This window comes from Scleropages formosus, chromosome 6, assembly GCF_900964775.1.
Source record: "Scleropages formosus chromosome 6, fSclFor1.1, whole genome shotgun sequence".
NCBI lineage: Eukaryota > Metazoa > Chordata > Actinopteri > Osteoglossiformes > Osteoglossidae > Scleropages > Scleropages formosus.
In genome coordinates, this window is record NC_041811.1 from 9454256 (window position 1) to 9477680 (window position 23425).

The 23425-nt window shown below is 41.9% G+C and overlaps 1 protein-coding gene across 5 annotated transcripts; it reads left to right on the forward strand.

Moving 5' to 3' along the window:
• The first annotated feature begins 206 nt into the window (after nt 1–206).
• LOC108922678 (hamartin-like) lies at nt 207–21006 on the forward strand. Of its 5 annotated transcripts, none has more exons than XM_018732959.2 (23): nt 207–289; nt 3034–3241; nt 3999–4102; nt 4378–4530; nt 4630–4774; nt 4977–5131; nt 5495–5568; nt 5663–5841; nt 7310–7413; nt 8702–8873; nt 9044–9153; nt 10255–10351; nt 10688–10774; nt 10869–11481; nt 11698–11766; nt 12034–12077; nt 13367–13536; nt 15028–15210; nt 16034–16144; nt 16342–16464; nt 16855–17042; nt 17691–17864; nt 17948–21006. In XM_018732959.2, the coding sequence occupies exons 2-23, from the start codon at nt 3133–3135 to the stop codon at nt 18537–18539; spliced, it is 3756 nt and encodes a 1251-aa protein (XP_018588475.2). In that variant the 5' UTR covers nt 207–289; nt 3034–3132; the 3' UTR covers nt 18540–21006. The 5 variants fall into 5 exon arrangements, with proteins under 5 accessions (XP_018588475.2, XP_018588476.2, XP_018588477.2 ...); XM_018732960.2 differs by having other exon boundaries at nt 13370–13536; XM_018732961.2 differs by having other exon boundaries at nt 10691–10774.
• Nucleotides 21007–23425: the final 2419 nt, after the last annotated feature.

The window sequence follows — 23425 nt, forward strand, 5'->3', positions numbered from 1 at the left end:
GCCAGTATATTAATCCGCGCGAGGGAAAGGAAAAACAATGGTTTTCTTCTGTACAAGTTAATAGGAGATTTCTTTACGTGCGTACAACTTCAGGCGATAAATATGTTTTTATTTTTCAATTATACTGACGTCAGAACTGCAACTACTAGATTTTCAGGGGGGAATAGATAATTCTGTGGAGGCGTTGGGAGACTATTTTGTCAGCGCGGTAGCGGAGGGATCCTGCAGAGGGAGGAGTGGTGAGCTGTTCAAGATGGCGGCGCCCTGTGGAGTAGAGCTTCTCCGCTAGGTAAACAGCCCTGTTTATTACAGCGTTTTAAACGCTCATAACTCTCGCTGAGTTCTGTGACACTTTCACTGCTGGCTATATTGTGGTAATTTTATCCCACACGTTGCGTGTACGCTGTTGAAATATTACTTTTTATGCGTTTAGTCAACTAGGTAATCCTTCAGGCTGCTGGCAGCTGAGCAGCAGCTAGCTGACCAGCTACCTGATCGGACAGCTCGCAAACGACTCATAATAGTCATCTAATTGCCAAATTAAATTCGAAATAACACAACGAGTTGCTTTTTTCGGTTGAGTAAGTGTGGTGATTTTATCCGGGATTACTGCTGGCGAGCTGGCCAGCTAATCGGATGTCAGCGAAATGACATGTCCCCATTGTTCTTCAGCAGGAGATGTTTACGAGCCGAGACGGTTCTGCCGAACAAACATGTTTTCAAAAACAATTTCGAAATAAATGTTCCCACACTGCTATTTTCAGGTGTGATAGTTACCTGTTTGTGATTCTTGATGTTTTTGTTACTGACTGGGTCCAGAAATGTATACTTAAACTGGCTGCGCTTATTCTTGCGGCTAAGGTCGGAAGATCTTTTAGAAAACACAAAAATTAAAGAAACAGTCGCGCGTGTCTTAAATGCGCTTTTGCGCGACCTTGTCAGCTTAATTGTAGGAAAAATTAAAAATGACACCCTGATTTAAATGAATATGTCTGCTGCTGAAATTCACTGCAGGAGAAGGTTGGTGATTAGTGAACTTGATCAGATTTTTACTTTGGCTATTTTTTGTAGGTCGGTAATGTGTGAAATTGATTGACACGATGGTACAGCTACACTTTTGTTTTGTTTTATTGCTATTTAACCTTTAAGTTGACATTTCTCCCCAAAGTAACGTACAATGAATGTTACGTTTGTGCAGAAGGTCCCTTACCATGATTTATTAACTTATCCAGCAGGGTGTGTTTTTTACTGTACCAGTTCTGGGTTAGTACCTTGATGAAGGGTGCTAAAGCAGCAGTGTATTGAACTGAATAGTATTAGGGTTTATTTCTACCAGTTTATACACTTTTATATTCCAAACTCATTTTACATGCAAGTGTTTTCTATTATTGATGTATGTAAATTAATGATGATGAGTTTTTATCTAATTTGCGTCCTGTTTTAATTATTCTGTCAACTTCACGTACATTACTGCTAAATTAATGCTAAACACATGTGGTTTCATTCAGTAAACATAGATATTTTCGTGAATTGGATCTTAAGGATTTATGTATGGACAGTTTTTTTTTTTTTTTTCCCATTCTGACTTTTTCTTTTGGTTTCTTTGAACATATTCAGAAGCGTCATTCATGACGGCTCTAGTTGGATGTGATCTGAGAGGGAGGGCAGGTAGTGCAGTGGTTAGAGTTGTCATATCATAATTCAAAGATCTGGGTTCAGATCACACTTCTGCTGTAGTACCTTTAATCATGATACTTAACCTAAAAAGAGTAAATTACCCATCTGTATAAATGGACAAATTATTGTAAGTAACTCAATGTACATACCAAGCATTGTAACTCATGAGAAAAGCATCAGCTAAATTAATAAATAACTATAATAAAATCCTTCAGATTCAATGCAGTGGGAACATAAAGCCTCCTAACTGATGTAGGTTAACTTCAGGTTCTGTGAAAGGTACCTAAACCTGAATGTGTCTAGTAACAACTTCACTTCTGGAAAAAAGTTAGAATTTGTGTATCACTGACATTGCATACTCCCTGTCATCAAGTTTTCATAGCTTGAGCTGCCAGGGGCTCCTTCTCCAAGGCTTTCCTTATGATGACATGACTGCTGTAAATCATTAGACAGTCCCTTGAGGGCCCTGGTTTCTGAGAAGTGCGTTTCCAGCAGGTGGGGTTGTCCATCTGAGCCTGTCTGTTAAATAGTCCACTCCTTCTGGGGCTGGGCTGTGTGCTTGGCTGGACATGTTAAAATCCATGCATTATACACCTCTGTCCATGATGTCTTCTATATCTCCTCCACACAGTTCACAATACCACAGTTGAAACAGAGTCCAAGTTTTCCTTGTTCTGTCTCCTCCTCCACCCCCCCCCCCGAAAAGTCAAACTTTCCTGTTCCCTTAAATCCATGTAGTGCTACAGAAAATGCTACTGATTGAACCGTTCTAACCATTATTCTTGTAGATATATCAGCACATTTGATGGTCTTTCCCAGATATGCCCCTTTACGAAGTGCTATTCTTTTCCTGTTAGATCTCTAGATGTTGATTAGCCACCCCAAGCAGCAAAAGTTGTGAACAGTTTGTATGTTCACTGTCAATGCTAATAATCACTGCTTTGTCATGAAATTCAGTTGATCCAGTTTTTTTTTTTTTTTGTGCACTGCTCTTTGACTTTAGTTAGACTTTAAGGATGTCTTAAATTCAGCGCAATGCTGCTTTAACAACAGTGATAAAAGGAAATCTTGGAAGAAAGTGAATCATTAATGAATGTATTAATTAAAGTGAATTTTAATTTTCCCCAAATACATATTACATCATACAATGGTAGTTGGTCATACAATTTACCAACTATACCATGCATATGGTTCATCATTTGTCTGGCATATTAACTCTGTTAGGACCACAGTTGATGATGTTTGAGAGCATTCCAGGTAGGGCTGAGCAACCAGGTGAAAGCAAGGAAGAAAAGACCTTGTGGATTAGATGAGGCCCATAAAACTCAGTGTCCCCTTTCCCCTGCTCTTCAACAGTGGTGCCTGGTGACTGTGGGTGGCCCTGGGACCCCAGGTGGCAGGACAGGACGCCTTAAGACTGACAACAGCTACGGCGTACTCCCTGCCTCTGACACCATGGCCAGAGAGCAGCCACATGCGGCAGACCTCCTCCCTCTCCTGGATTCTTCTGACCTCCGGCAGGTCGAGGAGGTCAAGGGTCTCATCAGGGAGCACCTTAACACAGGTTGGTTTGGAACAGTTCATTGTCTTAATTCATTATGGATATGTTTGTATTGAGTGTCAAGAGTTCAGGTCCATAATCCAGAGCTAGTGTTTCAAGATTGCTTCACTGAAGTTTATGACAGGTGGATTGCTGACACCAATGTGTGGTTTGAGTAACTTTCTGTATGCTCATTGACCAGTGAAAATTACTGGCACTGGAGAGGTTTCAAGTTCTTTTGTTAGTCTGTTGAATCCTAGCGATTTGCTGACTCTGGAGGCTGTGCTGCTCCTCACCCAATTCACATTTAGCTCTTCATGGCTTCTCTTTGATTCTCCAGCATGAGGAAAACATGTAGCCACAGCGATGTGAATTAGTAGCACATGTCAACACTAGTGTGGTTCCTGACACTCGGAGAGTTGGGAAGTCTGGTGGAAACTGGAAAAAGGCAGAGCCTTCCTCAGACTGATTGCAGAACCCAATTTGGTTTCTAATTGGTCAGGGATGGTGTCCATCATTAGGGCCTCTGTTCTGACAGTTTGCTGGACCTTGAGAAGATGGTTATTACCATGTGCTGTATGAGTACAAAGAGTACATGTTGCTGACTCTTGAGTTCTTGCCATTTTTTCCCTAACTCAGTTTCTAACCCCTTGAACTATTTTATTTCCAAGAGGTTGAAAAATAACTTGTGCTGAAAGAATGCATTCCTTCTGTTCCCGGTTTTGTGTGTGTGTGTGTGTGTGTGTGTGTGTGTGTGTGTGTGTGTGTGTGTGTGGGGCAGAGCGAGGGGCTGTGCTGGTTAACAGCCTGGTTGACTACTATCTGGAAACCAGCTCCTCTGAGGCTGTGCACATCCTCTCCTCTGTCAGGGAGCCTCACGACAAGGTGAGTGAAGTTGAACCCAAACCATGACTGTTCCATCTCAACCCCTAGTGGATAAATTGTTTGCTGAACTTAAGGTACTTTTTTTCGAACATTAGTGTGAATACCAAGGATAAAGGCTGTGAAGTATAAAGGAACATAAACATGGCAAGCTTTTACTGAAGTGTAACGGTTCATAACTGACTGACTGCCTCAGTGTTTACATATGCATGACACTGTTTCCATGTGAACAGTGTTTTAGCACCTTTGTGAAAAGCCCTCTGTGTCACACTTCCTAGCACCTCCTGGACAAAATGAATGAGTGCATGGCAAATAAAGCGTGTCGACTGCACACTCTTACCCTGCTGGGTCACGTTGTCCGCAAGCAGCCGTCCTGGATTCACAAGATAACCCGCTTTCCGCTCCTCCTTTCTCTGCTGAAATGCCTCAAGGTATGCTGGGAACTGCAGTTCTCCTCCCAGTCCTGTAGATGTGATTATCACTGTACTGCCAAAAATGACAAGGGATGACTTTTTCCCTCCCCTTTCTAGACTGATACAGATGTGGTTGTCCTAATAACTGGAGTCCTAGTATTGATCATCCTTTTACCCATGATTCCACAACCGGGCAAGCAGCACCTGTATGAGTTCTTTGACATTTTCGGTCGACTCGCTGCTTGGAACCTGAAAAACCCAGGTGAGCACCTGTTCTGTTAGATCCAGAAGAAAAAGTACCAGTGGCTCCAAAAGACAATGTTCAAAACTATTTGCTTCTTGTTAGTGTTATGTAATAGCTGATTTTTGCATGGCTTTTCAAATTGGGAAATCAAGCTTTTCTTTGAGTGAATTATAACCAGCTGCTGTTTGTTGAGACTCTCAGTGTTCTCTGACTGCTTCAGGCCGTGTGACTGAAGTGTACCTGATCCACCTCCATGCCAGTGTCTACTCTCTCTTCCACCGGCTATACGGCATGTACCCCTGCAACTTTGTTTCTTACCTGCGCTCCCACTATAGCATGAAGGAGAACATGGACACCTTTGAGGAGGTGGTAAAGGTGAGTGACAGATGGGCAGGTGGATGAAGTAGAATGGGGATCAGATGAGCAAAATTTTATCTTATATAGTTTCTGAAAAGAAAAAGGGCCAGGGGTTTTGGAGCTTTTAGAAGATACTGTTAATATTTGCTTTTATCATAATATTTTAATGTATAATATATTAATGTTATTATTTTAATGTTAGTAATGTTAATATTTTCAGACTAGCTTTGTGTATTTTGTCGATGCATTGTACATACCTCCCAGCACTTCCAAATTGGAAAAGAATGATGAGCAACTTTGATTCAGGGCTATGATGACACAAAAAATATGTTTGACTCTTTTCTTATTAAATTGATTAAACTAATTCTTGCTCGGTCACAGCCAATGCTGGAACATGTGCGAATTCACCCAGAGTTGGTGACTGGAACCAAGGACCATGAACTAGATCCTACTAGGTGAGTGTAGTTGGTTGGGGGGGGGTAGTGTAGGTCAGATGTCTGGTTGTATGGGTGGAATCCTTGTGTTATAACTCGCTTGTGCCTGTTGCAGGTGGAGGCGATACGAGGTGCACGACATTGTTATTGAATGTGCCAAAGTGTCACTGGACCCCAAGGAGGCATCATGTGAGGAGGGATACTCCACTGTGCCAGAGCACTTCTCCATACACCAGCAGCTCCGCCTCTTGGACTGTGCGGCCAGCCCCTACACGGACTTCCACAGCAGCTGCGGTCAGACAATGTGTCCCCTCCTCCCACTGCTCCCCTTGAAGAGATTGGTTTCTTTTTGAGATGCACTGATTTCACTGGGTATTTACATTACATTTATTTATTTAGCACACACTTTCCTCCAAAGCGACTTCTAATGAACTCTATGTAGTGTTATGAGCCCACACACCTTATTCACCAAGGTGACTTACACTGCTAGATACACTACTTACACTGCGTCACTCATCCATACATCAGTGGAACACGCTCTCTCTGTCATTCACACACACTATGGGGGAACCTGAACAGCATCTCTTTGGACTGTGGGAGGAAACCCATGCGGACACAGGGAGAACATGCAAACTCCACACAGACTGAGCGGGTATCAAACCCATGTCCTCTAGCACCGCGTGTGAGACAGCAGCGCTACTCGCTGTGCCACTGTGCCGCCCATATTTCAATATAGTGGTGGATTTGCTTATTGTGATTGTCAGAATCAAATGTAGTTAGGTTGCACCATTACAGTACAAGTGTTGACTGCCTTAATTCAGTTTACTTGCACAGTGTTTAATGGTGATTAATAACAAGATGAAGAACACAGCTCATTTGTGATGTTCAAAGATCAGCACTGAATAGGAAATTGCTGAGAGTGGGGTTTTTTGTGTTGTCTTAATTTTAGTGTAGCTTGCAGTGGAAAAAGTTTTACAAAGTATTCTTTATCTCTTTATAACTATGTCATAGCAAGATTATTACAGAATTTAACCAATAAACAAAGCAAATATGTGTTATTCGGCCTTTATTGATTGTGTAGATAACTAAGAAAGTGGACAGAATTTGACAAACTTTGGACATAATGTAATTGGTCAGCAATTGCATTTTTTTATTTAATCAATTTTTAATTTAAATTGAAGTTAAAATTTGTCAGTTTTTTTTTTTATTATTATTTTTAATGAGGGGGGCGCGGTGGCGCAGTGGGTTGGACCACAGTCCTGCTCTCCGGTGGGTCTGGGGTTCGAGTCCCGCTTGGGGTGCCTTGCGACGGACTGGCGTCCCGTCCTGGGTGTGTCCCCTCCCCCTCCAGCCTTACGCCCTGAGTTGCCGGGTAGGCTCCGGTTCCCCGTGACCCCGTATGGGACAAGCGGTTCTGATAATGTGTGTGTGTGTGTATTTTTAATGAATTATAGTTTTGTCTGAGAATTTTGCAGGATGAAACCCGTGAGAAAATCAAGGGATGTCTGTTCTAAGCTTTTATTAATTCTGGCTTAATGAAAGAAGTGACTGGAATTAAGGACAAATTTACTTAAAAGAGTGTGTTCGTTAGATGAGGAGCTACTGTCCGTTTTCTCTGATTCTTCTTTTTGGTTAGACTGGTAACTGATTTCATGTCAGCTATAACCTTGTCCTACCTGCATGCCCTCTTGAAGTAAGCGTGTGACATTCCACAAGAGGTGGTTAGCTGAGAGGTTAATGGTTTTTTTTCTTTCTCTTATAGGAAGCTCCTCCTCAAACCTGTTTTCCCCTCCCCGGCAGGCCCTTGTCCTATCACTCTCAGGGACACAGGCCCCCTATCGCAGCCCTAAGTCATCCCGGCATCAGGTGAGACCCCTGTGCTGCGCAACAATTGTACTAACTTAGACACCAAAATGCACACATCCCGAGAGCACGAATGTTGCAGTAGGATTAATTGAAGTGAATGATTAAATTGCATCATGTATTTTCAAAACAGAAAGGGCAAAAACTTTCCAAGAATGTCATGTGTGATTAGTTCCATTAAGTGCAAACTTTTGTTGCAGCATTGTGGTATATTTGTAATTAGCACTGGTGTCTTGATGGTCAAATTATTTTACAAGGTTTGCAAAAAAAAAAAGTCACATTTTGAACCATGCAATGTGGCACTGCCCTTTCCAGTAACCAGGCATTTGTCTTTTTGTTTTACTATTATTAATGAAACCCCCACAGAATGTTTATTTGTACCATATTGTTGTGGACAACACTGGCACCTAGTTTGTAGCCTTAACTGCCCTCCTTACCCTGCCACTTCTCCGGCTGCCCTGGGTGTGATGAGAGGCTTGAATTGTCCCCTTGCTCAGTATGACATAGTATGAGAAAGGATGGCTGCCTGTAAGGAGAGGTAGTGAGTCAATGAGTCTTCTTAGTGGGTGTGTTAATAAATAAATAAATAATAAACTAAACACACCATCCTCTTGTCAGTTGCCTGGAGACAATGTTGATGGTAGTTCTCCTTACGCCCCTTGCCCCCCAACAGTCAGTGTTTATAGGGTGCTTGTTCCTGAACCTCTGAGCTGTCTAGCAGGGATATGGAACAACCAGTTAAAGCCACAGAAATAATAACACTGGCACACTTTGAAAGACTATAGCAGATTGCTTGACATTCTTATCTAGTGTACGTTTTTCCAAAGCTTGTGGGAAACATTTAAGTCCTCCACTTGAGGCATGACATCACCATCTGTGTTGGTTCCAAAACCCTCATCTTGCTTCTTTCTTGCCTACTTTGTCACCACTTGCTGTGTTTTCTGTATTTGCTTGTGTTTTCAATAGTTTCATATCAGAGCTTCTGGTATGAGTCAGACCAGCAATTTCAAGCATTTGTGATCTTGTGTGATCTTGTCACTGCTCAATCCTGCCTTTCTCGTTAGACTCTTCCAAATGTGTTTGTTCTAATACGTGCAGTCTCATTCAATTCACAGCTTTTCGGATATCTTCAAAATATCTCTGCCACCAAGGACTCGCGTCTTGCTCAGATGGCTGATGGAAACAATTTTTTCCATTGTTTGTTTGTTAATCTTGAATGCAATATTCTCCTCTTTCACTGCCTGATCAGTGCATCTCTCTCTGTCTCCCTCACTCTACGTTTTGCGCTCAGAACCAGAGCTGTGAGCTTAACAACTCCTGTGGCCAGAAGGATTCAATTTGGAGCCCCTCGTCTGTGTGTGGCATGGCCACACCTCCTCCTTCTCGTAGCATCTCGCCCACCAGTGTTGCTGAGCTGTCCCATAGTGCCTCTCACATCCTTGGCCGTGGTCACGGCACCATGGGTGAGGTTACTCCCTTTGGGATCAGATTTCACTTTTAGTTTCAGAACAAGTGAGAGGAGTTCCACTCTGTTCTGCACTGTGAAGATTTTCTCTGTCATTTCAAAGCTTCTGTGATAACTGAGAGCTATTGTTTCCCTCTTTTTGTTATTGTGTTTGCTGTTTTCGCACAGCTGGGGGGAAGGGGACACCCTCTTTCTCCACGCCAGTGGCTGCGTCTCCACCCCCAGACGGGTTTGCAAACACATCCCTCCCCCAAGACACTTCCAGTCCCCCTCTCAAGGTGCGCTTTATCATGTAGCACAGTTAAAACTTACTGTTAGTTGATTTGCAGCGTTGAGCGTATAAACTAACTCTGTGTTCTATTTGGTTTTCTCTGGATGCCATCTGGTTTCCAGTCACATGCTGTGTAGGAGGACTGGTATCTAATAAAATGACCTTACTGTAAGCATGTGTGTGTGCCCTAGGATATATTGGCATCTATCGTTTTGGCCTGGGTCTCTTGGCTATGGGACCATAAAATAAGTTCAGAAAAAATTCATTCTGGCTTGTTTCTTTACCTTTAGGCCTTCAAAATGCATTTTATGCCAGCACAGTTCTATGTTGTTATATACTGTCTTCCCCACCTTACGAAGGTAATGCATTTCTGAAAACTGTCTTTTTGTTTGTGAGGTAAATTCCCATAACTCGGATGTAATTTCCATTAATTTTATTGGTAAAAATGGTTATGCATACCCGAGTCCCAAAACTGACACGTTTTTATGCCAAAATATCATGAAATCCCATTAAAATGAACACATTGACATTAATAGGTAACAAGTCATAACAACATAGTTTATTTTTAATTACTCTAATACTCTATTGCTATCCACTTATGCTTGTTCTACTCTTTCATAGCTACTGCGTATCATACCCATTCTAACCCTGTCACCATGTACACTTTATAGCATATGCTCTAGTAAACTTGAACTTAAACAAAAAATAAGACATGTAAAACTAAAGATGTTTATAAAAATATGCTGTAATTATATGAAAAGAAACCATAACAGAATATACATGTAAATCCCTCCCTGCAAGGAAACCACTTTGGATCTCCCAGTGTTGGTATGGGTTTCCTCTGGGTGATCCAGTTTCCTCCCACAGTCCAAAGACATATTTAAGTTGAATCAGTGGCTCTGAACTGCTCCTTGTGTCTGTGTTAGTCTGTCTGTTGCATTGCACTGGTCTATAATGGTCGTATAACTTTAGTTCAGTGCAGAACTATTAGCGTTGTAAGTCACCTTCAGTAAAGGCGTCAATTAAATAGTTACTCATTGTAAGTGTGTGTATGCAGTGCACTTTTTGTCTCCTGAAAAAGGAAGTTAATGTGGGAGTTCATATGCAGGATAGTCGACCTTTAGAACCCATGAGGCCGAGTTTGGTGAGACAGGAGCCAGTTAGAGAGCCTGAGAAGACCAGCATCGAGGCAGCTGACTATCAAGGTGAGTTGGGGGTGGCAGAATGCAGGTGATTAATTTTATAATTTTTACTGTTTTGCAGCCACTGTATTGTGGTGTAACCACTGTTTCGCTCAAGTATTACATCATTTAGCTTGCGCTTGAACTGATGAAGTGTACTTGCATATAGTAATTTCACATGCTGCCTTTTTAGAGCAGTTAGACATCTGGTACAAGGACTGCGTGGTGTCTGTTTGCAGATGGGCCAATGGAGAAAGGGCAGTCATGAGATGAATCGGTCCCCTCTCCCTTCTTAACCATCATTACCTTTAACTGAAACATCAGCCTCTCTTGTGTTTTTGTTTCCGCCTCTCTCATCAGAAGGCGGCAACAAGAATGTGCCTATGACTCTTACGGAGCTGTCCTCCTTCATCAAGCAGCAAGGAGCAGAGAAGGAACACGAGGATGGTGGGTTGATTGGGATAGTAGGAAAACTTGTTGACTATGAAGTGTTTTCTTGTTTATTTACTGCTGTATCATTGGTCTCATTGGCCCTTACTAGATTACATTGCAGAAGAGCTCCTGAAAATAACGGAGGACAAATCAGAGCACTCTACCAGCTGGAGTCTAGACTCACCTTTCTGCCATACCACCGAGACACTGACAGGCAACCAGGGGACAATGCTGGCTGCCTCTGCACCAAACCAGGGCCCTGACTCCCGTGGCAACTCCATGTCCACGGTTGACAGATATGAAAGGCAGCCATGTGTGGAGGGCCTTGGGCTTCAGCAGCCGGTGCAAGATCCGTGGGCCTTCCAATCCATGTTCACACCCATAGACAACCCTACGCCAGATCACCCCCATAGCTCTTCCATGCCTGAGGAGGGTGGGGTCACCTCGGCCAAGTGTGGCCTATTCTCACCCAGTCCCCACGGAGAGCTGTCTCTGCCTTATGAGCCCCTTTTTGACCTGGCACTGCCTAAAGCTGCCCCTCTTTTTGTGGGGAGAAGGACCTCAGAGGCTCTGCAGAGGGCTAGTGGGGAGCAGCTGGAGGAGGGGCAGCGGGCAGAGGAGGAGGGGGTCTCCCTGGGAATCACTGCTCCCACATCTCCCCTTGAGGTGCTAGACCGTCTCATTCAGCAAGGGAATGACACCCACGACAAGGTGCTGAAGAGGTGAGCCAAGGTCACACCCCATGGGCTGGGGGGAGGGGGTGTTAGACACCAGCTGCACACATACTGTGGAACTTCTGAGAAAAGGTGTGTCATCTTCTTGATGATCTCCAAGAATGTGCTGTTTTTTGCTTGTTTTTAAATATAAGATCCCCTCTAGAAGCACGATATAAAATTCATATCAGTATCTCTGGGGTCCAATCCTTTCCATGTCACCAGAAAGGACCGCTCCCCATTTGTCACACCCGTGACCAACGACCCTGACCCCTCTTTACTGCTGCAGGCCAGGTAAACAACCATAGCAGCACTATCATCGCTGCTGGGCTGATATTGTTTAAACTGTGAGGTTGTCCAGCTTTCTGATATTGTCTCCAGAGTATTAGGGGATATAACGGGTAGTGCAGTCCGACACCTTTAATGGTTGTGTGACTGTGTCTGGATGGACTGTACGTTCCTGTGCATGACCCAAGTGGCAGTTTTGGAAAATGCCATTGATATCTACAGCACTTAGACCTGAGCTGAGCCACTAAGCCTGGTGTGTTTGCTTTCCTACAGGTTGCCTTTACCCAGCAAGTCAGCTGACTGGACGCACTTTGGAGGTAAACAGCAGAGAATTTCTCAGATGCCTTGACTTTGGATGAAAAAGAAGGGAAAGTAACACTAACTGGGGTACAGGGTTGGCTAATTTTTCAATGTTTTTTTTAGCGAATTTTTTTTTTTTTTTTTTTTTTTTTTTTTTTTTTTTTTTTTTTTAAATTGATTTAAATCAAGTTAACTTTTTTGTTTCCCCCAATATATTTTTCATCAAATCGTAGAAGGTTTATTTAGTAACATATCTAGAAGCATTTGCAAGCAGCTTTAGTTTATAGGAAACTATCAGCACAAAGTACTGAAATGAATGAATTGACATTATGTATGAATTAAATGACAAGGACTCTAGGATAATTAAACCAATGTTTAACACACAAGCCAGCTTTAAACAGCTTATGACACATCAAACATCAAATTAAATTACACTACAACTTTTGTATAATGATAATACTGTAGTTCTTCATTCAGACACCAACAGTTTTACTAGAAGTATGGGTTACTTATGGCTCAACCAGCTCAGCTGTCTTGCTTAGGACCTTGAAAGGAAAGACAAGTTTTGTTGCCTTTTTTTTTTTTTTTTTTTTGTGCCTAGGCTGTTCCTAAGTTTAGCCTGGACAAGTCCATATGTGCTAGACACACTCTGCGCCTGCAGAGGATGCAGTGGCACAAAGAAGATAGTCGACAGTAGCCGTGGAATCAATAATATCACTTCTAACAATTAAAATGTAACTATTTTAAGTATTTTCAGAAAGAAAACACATTTTGGTAACATTGCTATTAAAATAAACATTTAGAGTTAGAGAGTGCTCAAGATTTTTAAAAAAAATTACCAACCCTGCTAAGGTGAAATTTTTGCACAGTAGAGAAACATTTTGTATTTTGTAGTTACATAGATAAACTTTCACTGGACAGCTGCAAATGTACTTTGCTTTTATGGTAATTTTATAGAGGTTAGTAGGGTTACTGTTTAAACAATTTAATTTCAGTAAAGTGTGCCATTTGTAAAGATGTACGGCTGCTTATCCAGTTAAAAATATTCGCAAGACTTGTTACCTAGAGTATATAATTTGATTACGTAAAATTACTTAATACATAAATTTTCTTTCCATATACCATCTTCCTGACTGAAATACACTCCGAAGCAACTTGTAGTGTTTATGTAAACTGTGGCTAATTCTAGGCATTTTGTTTTTATAACAGCTACTTTATCTATACTGTAACCCTGTACTTTTACTGTTCTCACTGTTCTGTACTTTTGATCAAATAACTTGCCTCCTCACTGCCACCTAATGATCAGCAGGCTCTGCTCCCATGGATGAGCTACACACGTTGCGCAGCCAACTTCTTCTGTTGCACAACCAGTTGCTGTATGAGCGCTACAAGAGAGAGCAGCATGCCGTCCGTAACCGTCGCCTCCTCCGGCGCATTATCAATTCCACAGCGCTAGAGGAGCAGAACAACGCTATGGTAACATCTTTGCTTCATGCGAAACAGTTTTTGGTGCTATATGTTTCTTTAAAGCTCTATACTTTCTGTGGTGAACTACTATCCCTGGGTTAGTGCTAAACCTTCTGTCTATGAGTATAAATCACAATTCATTTATCCACCTGTTGTCCAGTGCGGGGTCTCGATGCTCCAGGGCCTCTCCTGGAAACATAGATGTACACCCTGGATGGGACCAGTCCATTGTGGGATGATCACACTCAGAAATTCACGCCCACATACACATTATGAGCAGTTTAGGTTCCTCAATTCAACTGAAGCAAGTGAGTTGTCTGGGGTGAGAACTGGAGCTGCTGGAAGAAACCCATGCAGACCTCATGGCGAGAATGTGCAAACTCTGCATAGACTGAGTTAGATATGAACCAACGTCCAAACCCATGCCCAGGAGCCAGCATTGGTCATTGCATCACCGTGCTTCCCATTGTAAATTACCAAATAAAATAGATTCAGATTAGTTTATTTAATATAATCTTGAATCCACTCAAATGGTTGAGTGCCTGAGTGGAAGTCCTGCCCATGAGGGCAGTAGATGAAGAAAATGACCTTGGAAGCCCTGTGCGAACATAAACTCCATCAAACTGGAGAAAATACTGATTTCATTCAAGTTATAACTGGATCCTGTAGATATGTCCTGCATAAGAACAGCAGGATCTGCCCTTTTCTCACAATAGACTTCATGCAGGTTTAGGTTCAGGCTGTGGTGACATTCTGCTTGGACTACTGTAGCTCCCTCTTGTTTGGTCTTCTGGCTACTGCCATCAAGCCTGTCCAGCTGAGAGAGAATGCCACTGATCTGACCTGCCAAAGTGTTCCCATAAATCTACCTTCCTCATCTGTCTCCACTGGCTTCCCGTATTAAGTTCAAGACTCGCATTACAGCCTACAAAACCGTCAACAGATCTCCTCAATACCTGCACAGCCTAGTGACTCTCTACTACCCTACCAGACTGCTGTGTTCCTCCAGTTCTGGCTGCTTGGTGCACAAGAGGTCTAGAATCAAAACCTTGAATGTTCTTGGTTCTGGCCCCAATGTGGTGGAATGAGCTCAAGCTCCCACAGAACTGCTGAATCCTTTGACATTTAGGAAGGCTCTTAAGACAGATCTTTTTAGAATCCATTTCTGTCCTGATCTTCTATCCACTCCTTCAGCTACATTGTGTTTTAAAAAAACTATTGCCTATCAGTTTGATATGCATCTACTTATGTAATGTATGCTGGCAATTAGTATACTGTATTAATTGACTATTTCAAGAATAATATGTCTGCATCAGTAATTCTTTGTTGTTGAAATGCTCTTGTTTACTGTGACTTGTCCAGCACTTTATTCATTTAACAGATGCTTTTCTCTAAACTGAAAAGTCTTTAATTGGGGTTAAGTAAATGTTTGTTTACTAAAGCTGAGTACTGTGCTTACTCTGCTCTCCACTATCTCCTTGCTCCCTTTCTGACTCCCAGAAAGACCAGCTGAACCTGCAGAATATGGACATCTTTTCTCTGAAGGAGAGCCTACAGGTGGAGCAGCAGCGCTACCGGCAGCTGTGGGAAGATCGGGAAACTGTGGTGACCCGGTTGCATAGCCAGATCCGCCAGCTGCAGCAGGGCCGTGATGAGTACTACACAAAAAACCAAGAGCTACAGGTACATCTGTCCATCCATACACATGTTTGTTTTGTTGACTGGTAGTGATGGAGACTTTAAACTGGTTTGCATTTTAATTAAATGAAATCATTTCCTGGTTTAAAAACTTTGTCAGTTTATGTTAGCTGAAATAATTTTGCATATAGTTGTTTTTAAAAAGCTAAGTTAAGAAGTACTTCTTGGAGATAATCAAATCACAGTACAGTCCAGTCTTAATGCTCTTGTGACGAGTACATTTGCCAAACAATCACAAAGCACTGAAAGAACCAGAAGCTACATACACTTGTACCACAACACTGACTGATTTTGAGAATATTATTTCACCACCTTTGTGGGATTCTGTCAGGTCAAAACTTGCTGAGATACTGCTGTGCCTTGCTGTGCTAAGATGCAGGCATTTGAAGTAGGCAAACTTAGTGTCTCGTTAGCCAGTTTTCTTTTCTCTTTTTGGTTCATCGGTTGTCAGATTATGGGATGACACTCCTAAGAAAGACAGAATTAACTTTTTTCTATTTTGTACCACTCTACCTGTAAACAAAGGTGAGAGGTGAAGGTCTTATAAGTGTTGTGCACCTCTATTCACTTCAGTATTTTAATAGGTTTGTTTCATCAATCTCATTGATTTTGCATTTTAATTCACTTTCAATCAGGTTTTTCTGATAGAACAAGCAACAGCAGTTATCTAGCATGTGCCTCTGTAGCCTAAAAAACAAAACTGTATGCAAGAATGTCATTGAGTTCAAGAGCAAGACTTTGTCCCTTTTAGGTATTTTAGAGCTGCGGGTGTTGCAGTTACTGTTGGGTTTTTTAATCTCCTGCTCAGAGCAAGCTGTTTGAATGCCAGAAGAAGATAAGTGAGCTGGAAGCAGAGCTACAGAAAGCCAACAATAAGGTCTGCAACACAGGCCATCAGCTGAATCAGCTGTCTGTCAAGGTGAGGGAAAGGCCCCTAGGCCAAGAATAAAGACAAGGTTGTTTTATGAAGTGTCTCTATTGAGTTTAATCCATGGAACCAAGGTCACATGTACTCGTTCATCTTAATAGGTGTGGAAAAATGTTGCTCGTATGTTGCCCCCATTTTCACAACCCTCCTCACTTAACTGTTCACTTCTGTATGTTCTCATACCCCAGCTGACCTCCAGTGAGAACATCCAGCAGCAGATGGCATTCCTGAACAAGCAGTTGCTCCTACTGGGGGAGGTCAACAAGCTGTGTGTGGAGGAGTTGCGGCACTCCACATCTGACACCACCAAGGTGGGTTATAGCTGGGGTGCTGGTGAAGCAGGGCACTGTGGGAATTGAAAGGCAGGAATTATGCACGTCAACATTTTCATGGAGTGGGTCAATGGCCAGAACTGGAGACTGAAGTGTTGTAGCTTTGCTTTTGTCTCAAAATTTCTTTAAAGATTTTTTTTCTTTTTTTTTTTATTTATTTTATTTTCAGCATTCAAATAATAGTTTTAGCAGTTACAAAGAGTGAAGCAAAATATTTTGGGTGAGATTATTGTATGATGGATTATTACACAATATACTACCATGGCACATTGAAGACTAACGACATGCCTTCTATAATCTCCTTCCCTCCTGCTGCTTGTGTTTAGTGTCTTCATATAATCATGAATATATATATGCATGTGCCCACAGGAGTCATACATGTTGCAGGCCTCTTCAGAAAAGGAGCTGGAGCGGCTGCGGCAGGCCCTGGTAGTGCAGGGACAACGGCTAGAGGCAGCACAGCAGCGTGTTGCAGAGCTGGAAGTACAGCTAGCCAAGAAGGAGCATCTTGTAGTGGAGCAGAAGAAGTTCTTAGAAGATGTGAAGGCCCAGGCCAGGTATGGCCTCACCTGCCATTTTCTAGTTCTTAATGTATCACCTTCACTCATAGTTTGCAGCATGTCTGCCATCACCTCTTTCTCTTAGGATATATAAAAGTTATTACAAATGCTTCCCTTTTTCTGGTACTAACCAAAATACCTCTATTTGATCTGTGTCTGTTCCAGCAAAGCGTTTAGTTTTATCATGTACTGGATAGTGAGGATGTTTATTTGCCCCCTCTGTTTAATTGATTTTTATTTTCTTCTTTGTCGTTATGGGACCTATAACAAAGATTAGAAATGTTTTCTAAGCTTGTGTTTTAGTTTTACAGGTGTAAAAGCATTTGCAATATTTATAAAAAGTTCAAACATTGTGGGTGCTTTTTAATTCACTACATTTACATTTATTCGTTTAGCAGACACTTCTCCACAGCAACGTACGTCTCCAAGAACACCCTTCCTTTTTAAATTTTTTTTTTTTTAAATTTTTTATTTTTTAAAAAAAACCCCACTGGTGCACAGAAGTACTATGTATTACATGTTCAGATAATTGCCCAGGGCATTTTATACAGTTTAAATGTTGTATGTGAAGGCCTGGAGCTTGCCTGCATCTTTATGTTCTTCACGCCCTGAATTTTACCCTGTACTCCCCAAATCCACCCCCAGAGGAGAACTGAAAGCCTCAGAGAGCAGGTACCAGGCCCAGAGGCAGGTGACCCAGGCACTACAGTCTGAGCTACTCCAGCTCTATAGCCGGCTTGAAATCGAGAAGCCCACTGCAGGGGATGGCCCATTGCAGGTGGGCTCTGCCACTGAGCCTTGCGGTTCTGCTGATTCCAGGTCAGTAGGTCTCTCGCTTAACTAAGATCGAATTTGTGGACACTGGACAGACCCTGAATCACACAACTCTGTATGTCTTCCAGACAGGACAGCAGCAGCACCACTGCTGTGGGTGCAAAGGTGAAAACAGCCACCCAGGACGGAATGAGCGGAAGCCCAGCTGCGTCTCAAAGTGGCAACAGTAGCACTTTATCTGGGAAGGGCCCCTTGCCATCCAGCTCTGTGAATGGCAACCGGAAGTACCCCACTTTCTTGCTGGAGCCGTCCTTGACTCCTGTGTCGACCGATACTACCCCACTCACTGTGGGCTCCTACCCCAGCTCCAACAGCTTCCTAGGCATGAGATCCCGTGAGCTGTTCCGCAATAAGAGCGAGAGCCAATGTGACAACGATGCTCGCCACTTGGCTAGCCTCACCCAGGGGCTGAAGACTGAGCTGTGCACAGAGTCCCTGGGCCGATCCAATCCCACTCCCTCTGCCATGTCCATCCCTGCCCCTAACACTGCACCAGGTTTATTTCCCGCTCGGGCCACTGCCCCCAAGGAGGCCCAGTCAGATGTACAGCAGAGAGCCAATAACTGGGAAACCCCAGCATCCAGGGCCAGCTCTGTCCACCAGAGGCAACAAGAGCTCCGCATCATGGACTACGATGAAACGCATCACGAGCACAGTTAAAAAGTCAGGGTGTGAAGGCCCCGAGCAGACGAGAAAAAATTGCCCATAGGCGTGCGCCTAGGAGACAAGGCGAGACTTTCTGAACTCAGTGTTGTTAATTCCCATTCCTTAAGTGGACAGCAGGATTTGAACCCAGTTTGTTTACCAGTATAAAAAATAAATCAGAAAAGTGAAAGAACACCCACCTTTAGTTTACATCCCATCATCTGCAGTTTTCTCTTTTTCAGCCTTCCCCACAGGTTCCACATATTCAGCAGGACTTTAACAATGACTCCCTGCTTGTGACAGACCCACTTAGACCTAGTTTTGCCATACAGAGTAACACAGACTGCCACCATGATTTGAGTTTCTGCTGAGAGAATAAGGAATGTATGAATTCCAAACACCTGGTACCTTTTCATTATAGGTTAAAATGTTGGTCATTTCAGAACTGGTCTGAACAAAATTTGTCTGAAACTCCAGTCAATAAAATGATTTGTGAAAACACTAAGCACAAGATTTAGTTATACAACATGTCTTGAGTTTCAGAGGCAGGTAGGTGCATTGTTACTGTTGGAACTTGGAATGGTGAACCTTTGCGTTGCATTGTATTGTCAGATACCAGTGGATGTACAGAAGGGGTTGGGTGTCTTGAAGTGTGTCACTTAGATTTTGGTGATGGCAGGATGGTATCCTTCTGTGCTTAGACTAGTTCCTCGTGGGTGATGAGTGGTACTATGCTACAGTTTGGGATGAAACAGGAGATTAAAAAGTAACACACTTTCTGTCCAACAGTCATAGGTATCCATATATTACTGCATCTTTGTGTTATAGCCCACAACAGATCAACTTTAGAAAATTAGCAGGTGCTCTTAAATTTTTTACATTTGTTTTTTCCTTCCCCTATTACTGATCTATGATCCCTTCTGGTGTTTACTGCCTATGGCATGGTGCTTTGGTTCTGAAGTTTCAGTCACTAGTGTGACTCTAATCTCAGTGCAGCTGATCAAGGCAGTCTCGAGCTCAACACATTTTGCCTTGTATCCACACTAATAAATGAAGGTAGACTTGTATTTGGGAATGAGTGGAGCATCATTAGAATGGTCGACAAAGTTTTCTAGCTGAATGATTGCAGAGCGTCCAGTTTCCTTTTATTCATGTCAGTCACTATATGTAACAACATATCTCAGAAATGTCAGACAGGTACCATGCAATAATAGATTTTAATTCCCTTCAAATTTGGCAGGCAACGGGAAAACCAGTTTACATGTGGCTTTGTAATTGAATTAGCCAGAGCATCATGCATTTGCATTACTCAGATTTAAAGTTTTGTCTGAAACATTACTTGCCATTTACTACAATGGGATGGGTTATACTGGTAAATATTAATAGCAATAATGAAACATTATGTTCTTACAATGTTTTCTGCACTAGAACTCATGATTGCTAAATGTAGTATTAGGCATTTGTGCTTTGCTACATCTAACAACCTCATGCTTTTATAAACATGTAGGAGATGCACTGTTAATGTGTACCTGTTTGGCAAGAGTATATGGGTCTGTTTCCCTCCCCGTAGAAAGGTTACAGTACAATATCTACAATCTTACTGTCCAATAAAAGCACACCACAGAGTCCCAAGTATAGCATCAGTTTTCTACTAGTGGTGAGGGCAAATTCGTGCATATTCTTTTTATAACCAGATGTTTTCACAATCCATACCGGTCCCTTTCTAGGTCTTCATTTCACCCTAAAAACTCTGTAAAGAGGGTGTGTCTTTATTAGACACAGAATCGTAACAGTTTCAGTTGGTTGACATTTTACTTCCCACTTTGGTTGTCAACTTATTCTGCAGGCTGTGGGATAAAGTAATCTTTTAGTCTTTTTAAGGCAGATATTTGCATACTTTTTATCTTGGTCCCCGGAAACTGTAACCTGTGCATCCGGTGCCGATACAGTGCTTTCTGAGTCTGAGTATTTCAAGGCTACTGAGAGAATGACAAAGCTATGCAAGAGCTAATCCAGGAGGGTAACCGTTGCCAAAAAGTGTTGAGCAAAAACAGCTGTTGGTTATCTCTTTGAAATAAATTCCAGAAGAGGAGAACATGTGGTCCACAAACAGTGGTAATTTCTGTTTTTATGATTATTGTTGTTTTTTTTTTTTTTTTTTTTATTATCTTCACTAGGATATCTCCAGACTGTATAGAAAAGTGTTCACATTGATGTACTTGGTGGACAATGTTTAATTAACACTAAGTTACTTTCTTAAAACACAAATCCTGTTGTCCGCTGACAGCCTCTGTTGTTACTCTGTCGCTAAGCATGTACAACAATCCATGTTGAATTCCAACAACAGGAACTGTGACAAATGCAGATACTCTATAGTATGGTACAATCGGGAGTGAAGTCACTGGGGAGAAATTCTTTTGAGGTAGAATGTTCTGGAAACAACAAATTCTTAAAAACAAATGCCTGTGTTTAACTGTGAACAATTAAAAATGGAAAAAAAAAAAAATCTTGTTTTGCACAATAGTTCTTGGGATCGTTTTCTCTGCTGTTACTCATTGTGATTACTTGGACACCTTTCTCTACTGAACTCAAAACAAGTTGAATTTCAAACTTTCTCTATTTGTAGAGTGAAACTGCTGGAGCATTTCAGGTTTTGTACATTTCTCAATCACAGCAGCGGGGCTTCTTTATCACGTTACCTGATGCCCTACTAGATAAAACATTTCAACCCTGTAAATGTGTTTGTACACTTCATTCCTTTGCACAGAACAAACATTTTAGTTTTAAATTATATCTTATCCACATTCAAGTTACTTGACTTGCTTGTATTCTGAAGTCCAGGTCTAAGAAAAATGGTCAAATGTCAGTTTGAAGACCATGACACTGAAGGCCATGTCTCCCGCTTAGGAAGATCTATGAGCCAGAGGAGGCCTTCCACCTTATTTTTCAGCCACTGGAATTCTATTTGGTATGGAATGTATTCCCACATACCACATTCTGAAGCTATATTGCACATCTCTGAGTTTGTCTGTGAGCAGAAGAGTAAATTCACTTATTTGCACACATTTGAAGATCAGGTCGCCTCACTTCTTTTTCTTTTTGTCACCGTTTCCCATGACGAGTAAACACGTATGATTAGGAATAATCAAAAAATAATATCAAAAAGTAAAGCCTGAATCGCTGTCTTAAAGTCTGTATTTATGAACGTGGCGAGCAGGTCAAATATTGTGCTTAAATTTAACTGAAGGGGGCGAGAGCGTTGGGCGCGTGATGCCAGTTTCACAGACGTGATGGCGCGCGCGTCGTCTCTTGCAGCGCGCCTTTGGCGGGCTTTGGACGCGACGGTAATTTTCGCTTCATTTAGCACATTATACGGTGCTATACAAGGAAAATTCGTTTCAATAATAATAATAATAGTAAAAAAGCACTGAAACGTCGCTTTAGAAAATATTATAACAGGCTAAATTAAGTTCTCGCATGATTGGTTTACCTCAGCATTTTTTCTGTCGCCTATAAGACATACACTTATGAACCATGGATACATCTTCAAACGACCATGAATGTGGTCCCCTGGAAAATGTTCTCTTTTTTTTTTGGTTAGGAGTTTAAAAAAAAATAAATAAAATTTTGTTGATTTTCTCCAGTGAAATAAACATCAAAATGTCTACAATGGCCATGCGACACGCGGCGGCGGCCTCGAGAGTGCGCTGTTGTTCCAAAGACACCGTTTCCTAGTTCTGCGTTCAACGACGTTTATTTACCGAGACGGGAATGCGGCTAAATAAACTGAAATCGCTATATTGTATATGAGCCTGTATTTATATAACATATCAAAGAATTTAACCTCAAGGAGCAGTAGAGGCTCGACCTATGTTTATGTGGAAAATAGAAAAGTAAAGAAGGATGGGGGAGCAGTGCCAGTGAAGTCCACGATTTTTTCCACTCACCGGCTTTGTATAATGATTATTGTTAAGCACTTGTAATGTTCATACAGTACATTGTGTGGTTTCAATTCCTGGACCTTTACTGAGATGTCAAGGACAATCCTCTTGGGTCTCAGGAGCAGTGTATGAGAGGCTGCACCTGTAGGCGATGTGAACATGGGCTTGACCTTCACACCATGTACTCAAGTGGTCTTTAGGTCCTGTCCCTTGGTTCATTCTGCATAGTCGCTTTTTTCCATTTCCCTTCCCTATGGGTGTGTCACTGTGTCCATCAACTTCAGGGGAAAGGGCCATTGTGAGCATAACCTAGCAAATATGATTAGTTTATCAAACGGGTGCATATGTTCCTTTATGACTGAGTCAAAAGTCTATTATTAATTTACAAGTATTCCAAGGGGTCAGAGAATTGATTCAGGATAATTGGGCACAGAGGGAGTCTATAGCAATTTGTGATTTCTTTTTTTTTTTTGAGTGTTCTTGGAAAATTAGATGTCAGTGCAAATTCAAAAGTGCTCTTCCATTTTCCAACAATATTATGAGTTTCTGAACACTGCCATGACATTTTCAGTGAAGGAGTTTCTTTTTTATTTTAAAACTTTACCACACAAACCAAACATTTTTGCTAATTGGTACCAGAATACAGACACGTGTAAAATTAAAAGTGTAAATAATGTCTGCCATTTTTTCGGACTCAGGCTTCCACTTGGTGCAGAAAAATACATGGGTGCTACAATGGTATGTACCACAGTGTGCAAGAGATTTTTTAAGCCCATGTTGTATGATTAATCTGTGTGTCTTGGATGTAGAAGTTCAGAAGGTAACAATAAATTCTAACAACATTGCTGCTGCAAAATGAAAAAGCCAGAGCTATAAGGCTGGCATTTTTTAATTCCAGTGCAACCACAAGAACATCAGTAGGTATTGAGGAGACACCATCTACCGTCTCTTATTTCAGGT

Coding starts and splice junctions, on each gene's coding strand:
- LOC108922678 (XM_018732959.2), top strand. CDS start 3,133: ATGGCCAGAGAGCAGCCACATGCGGCAGACCTCCTCCCTCTCCTGGAT. Junction 7,414..8,701: donor CTAAGTCATCCCGGCATCAG/GTGAGACCCCTG, acceptor TTTTGCGCTCAG/AACCAGAGCTGTGAGCTTAA. Junction 10,352..10,687: donor CGAGGCAGCTGACTATCAAG/GTGAGTTGGGGG, acceptor CTCTCTCATCAG/AAGGCGGCAACAAGAATGTG.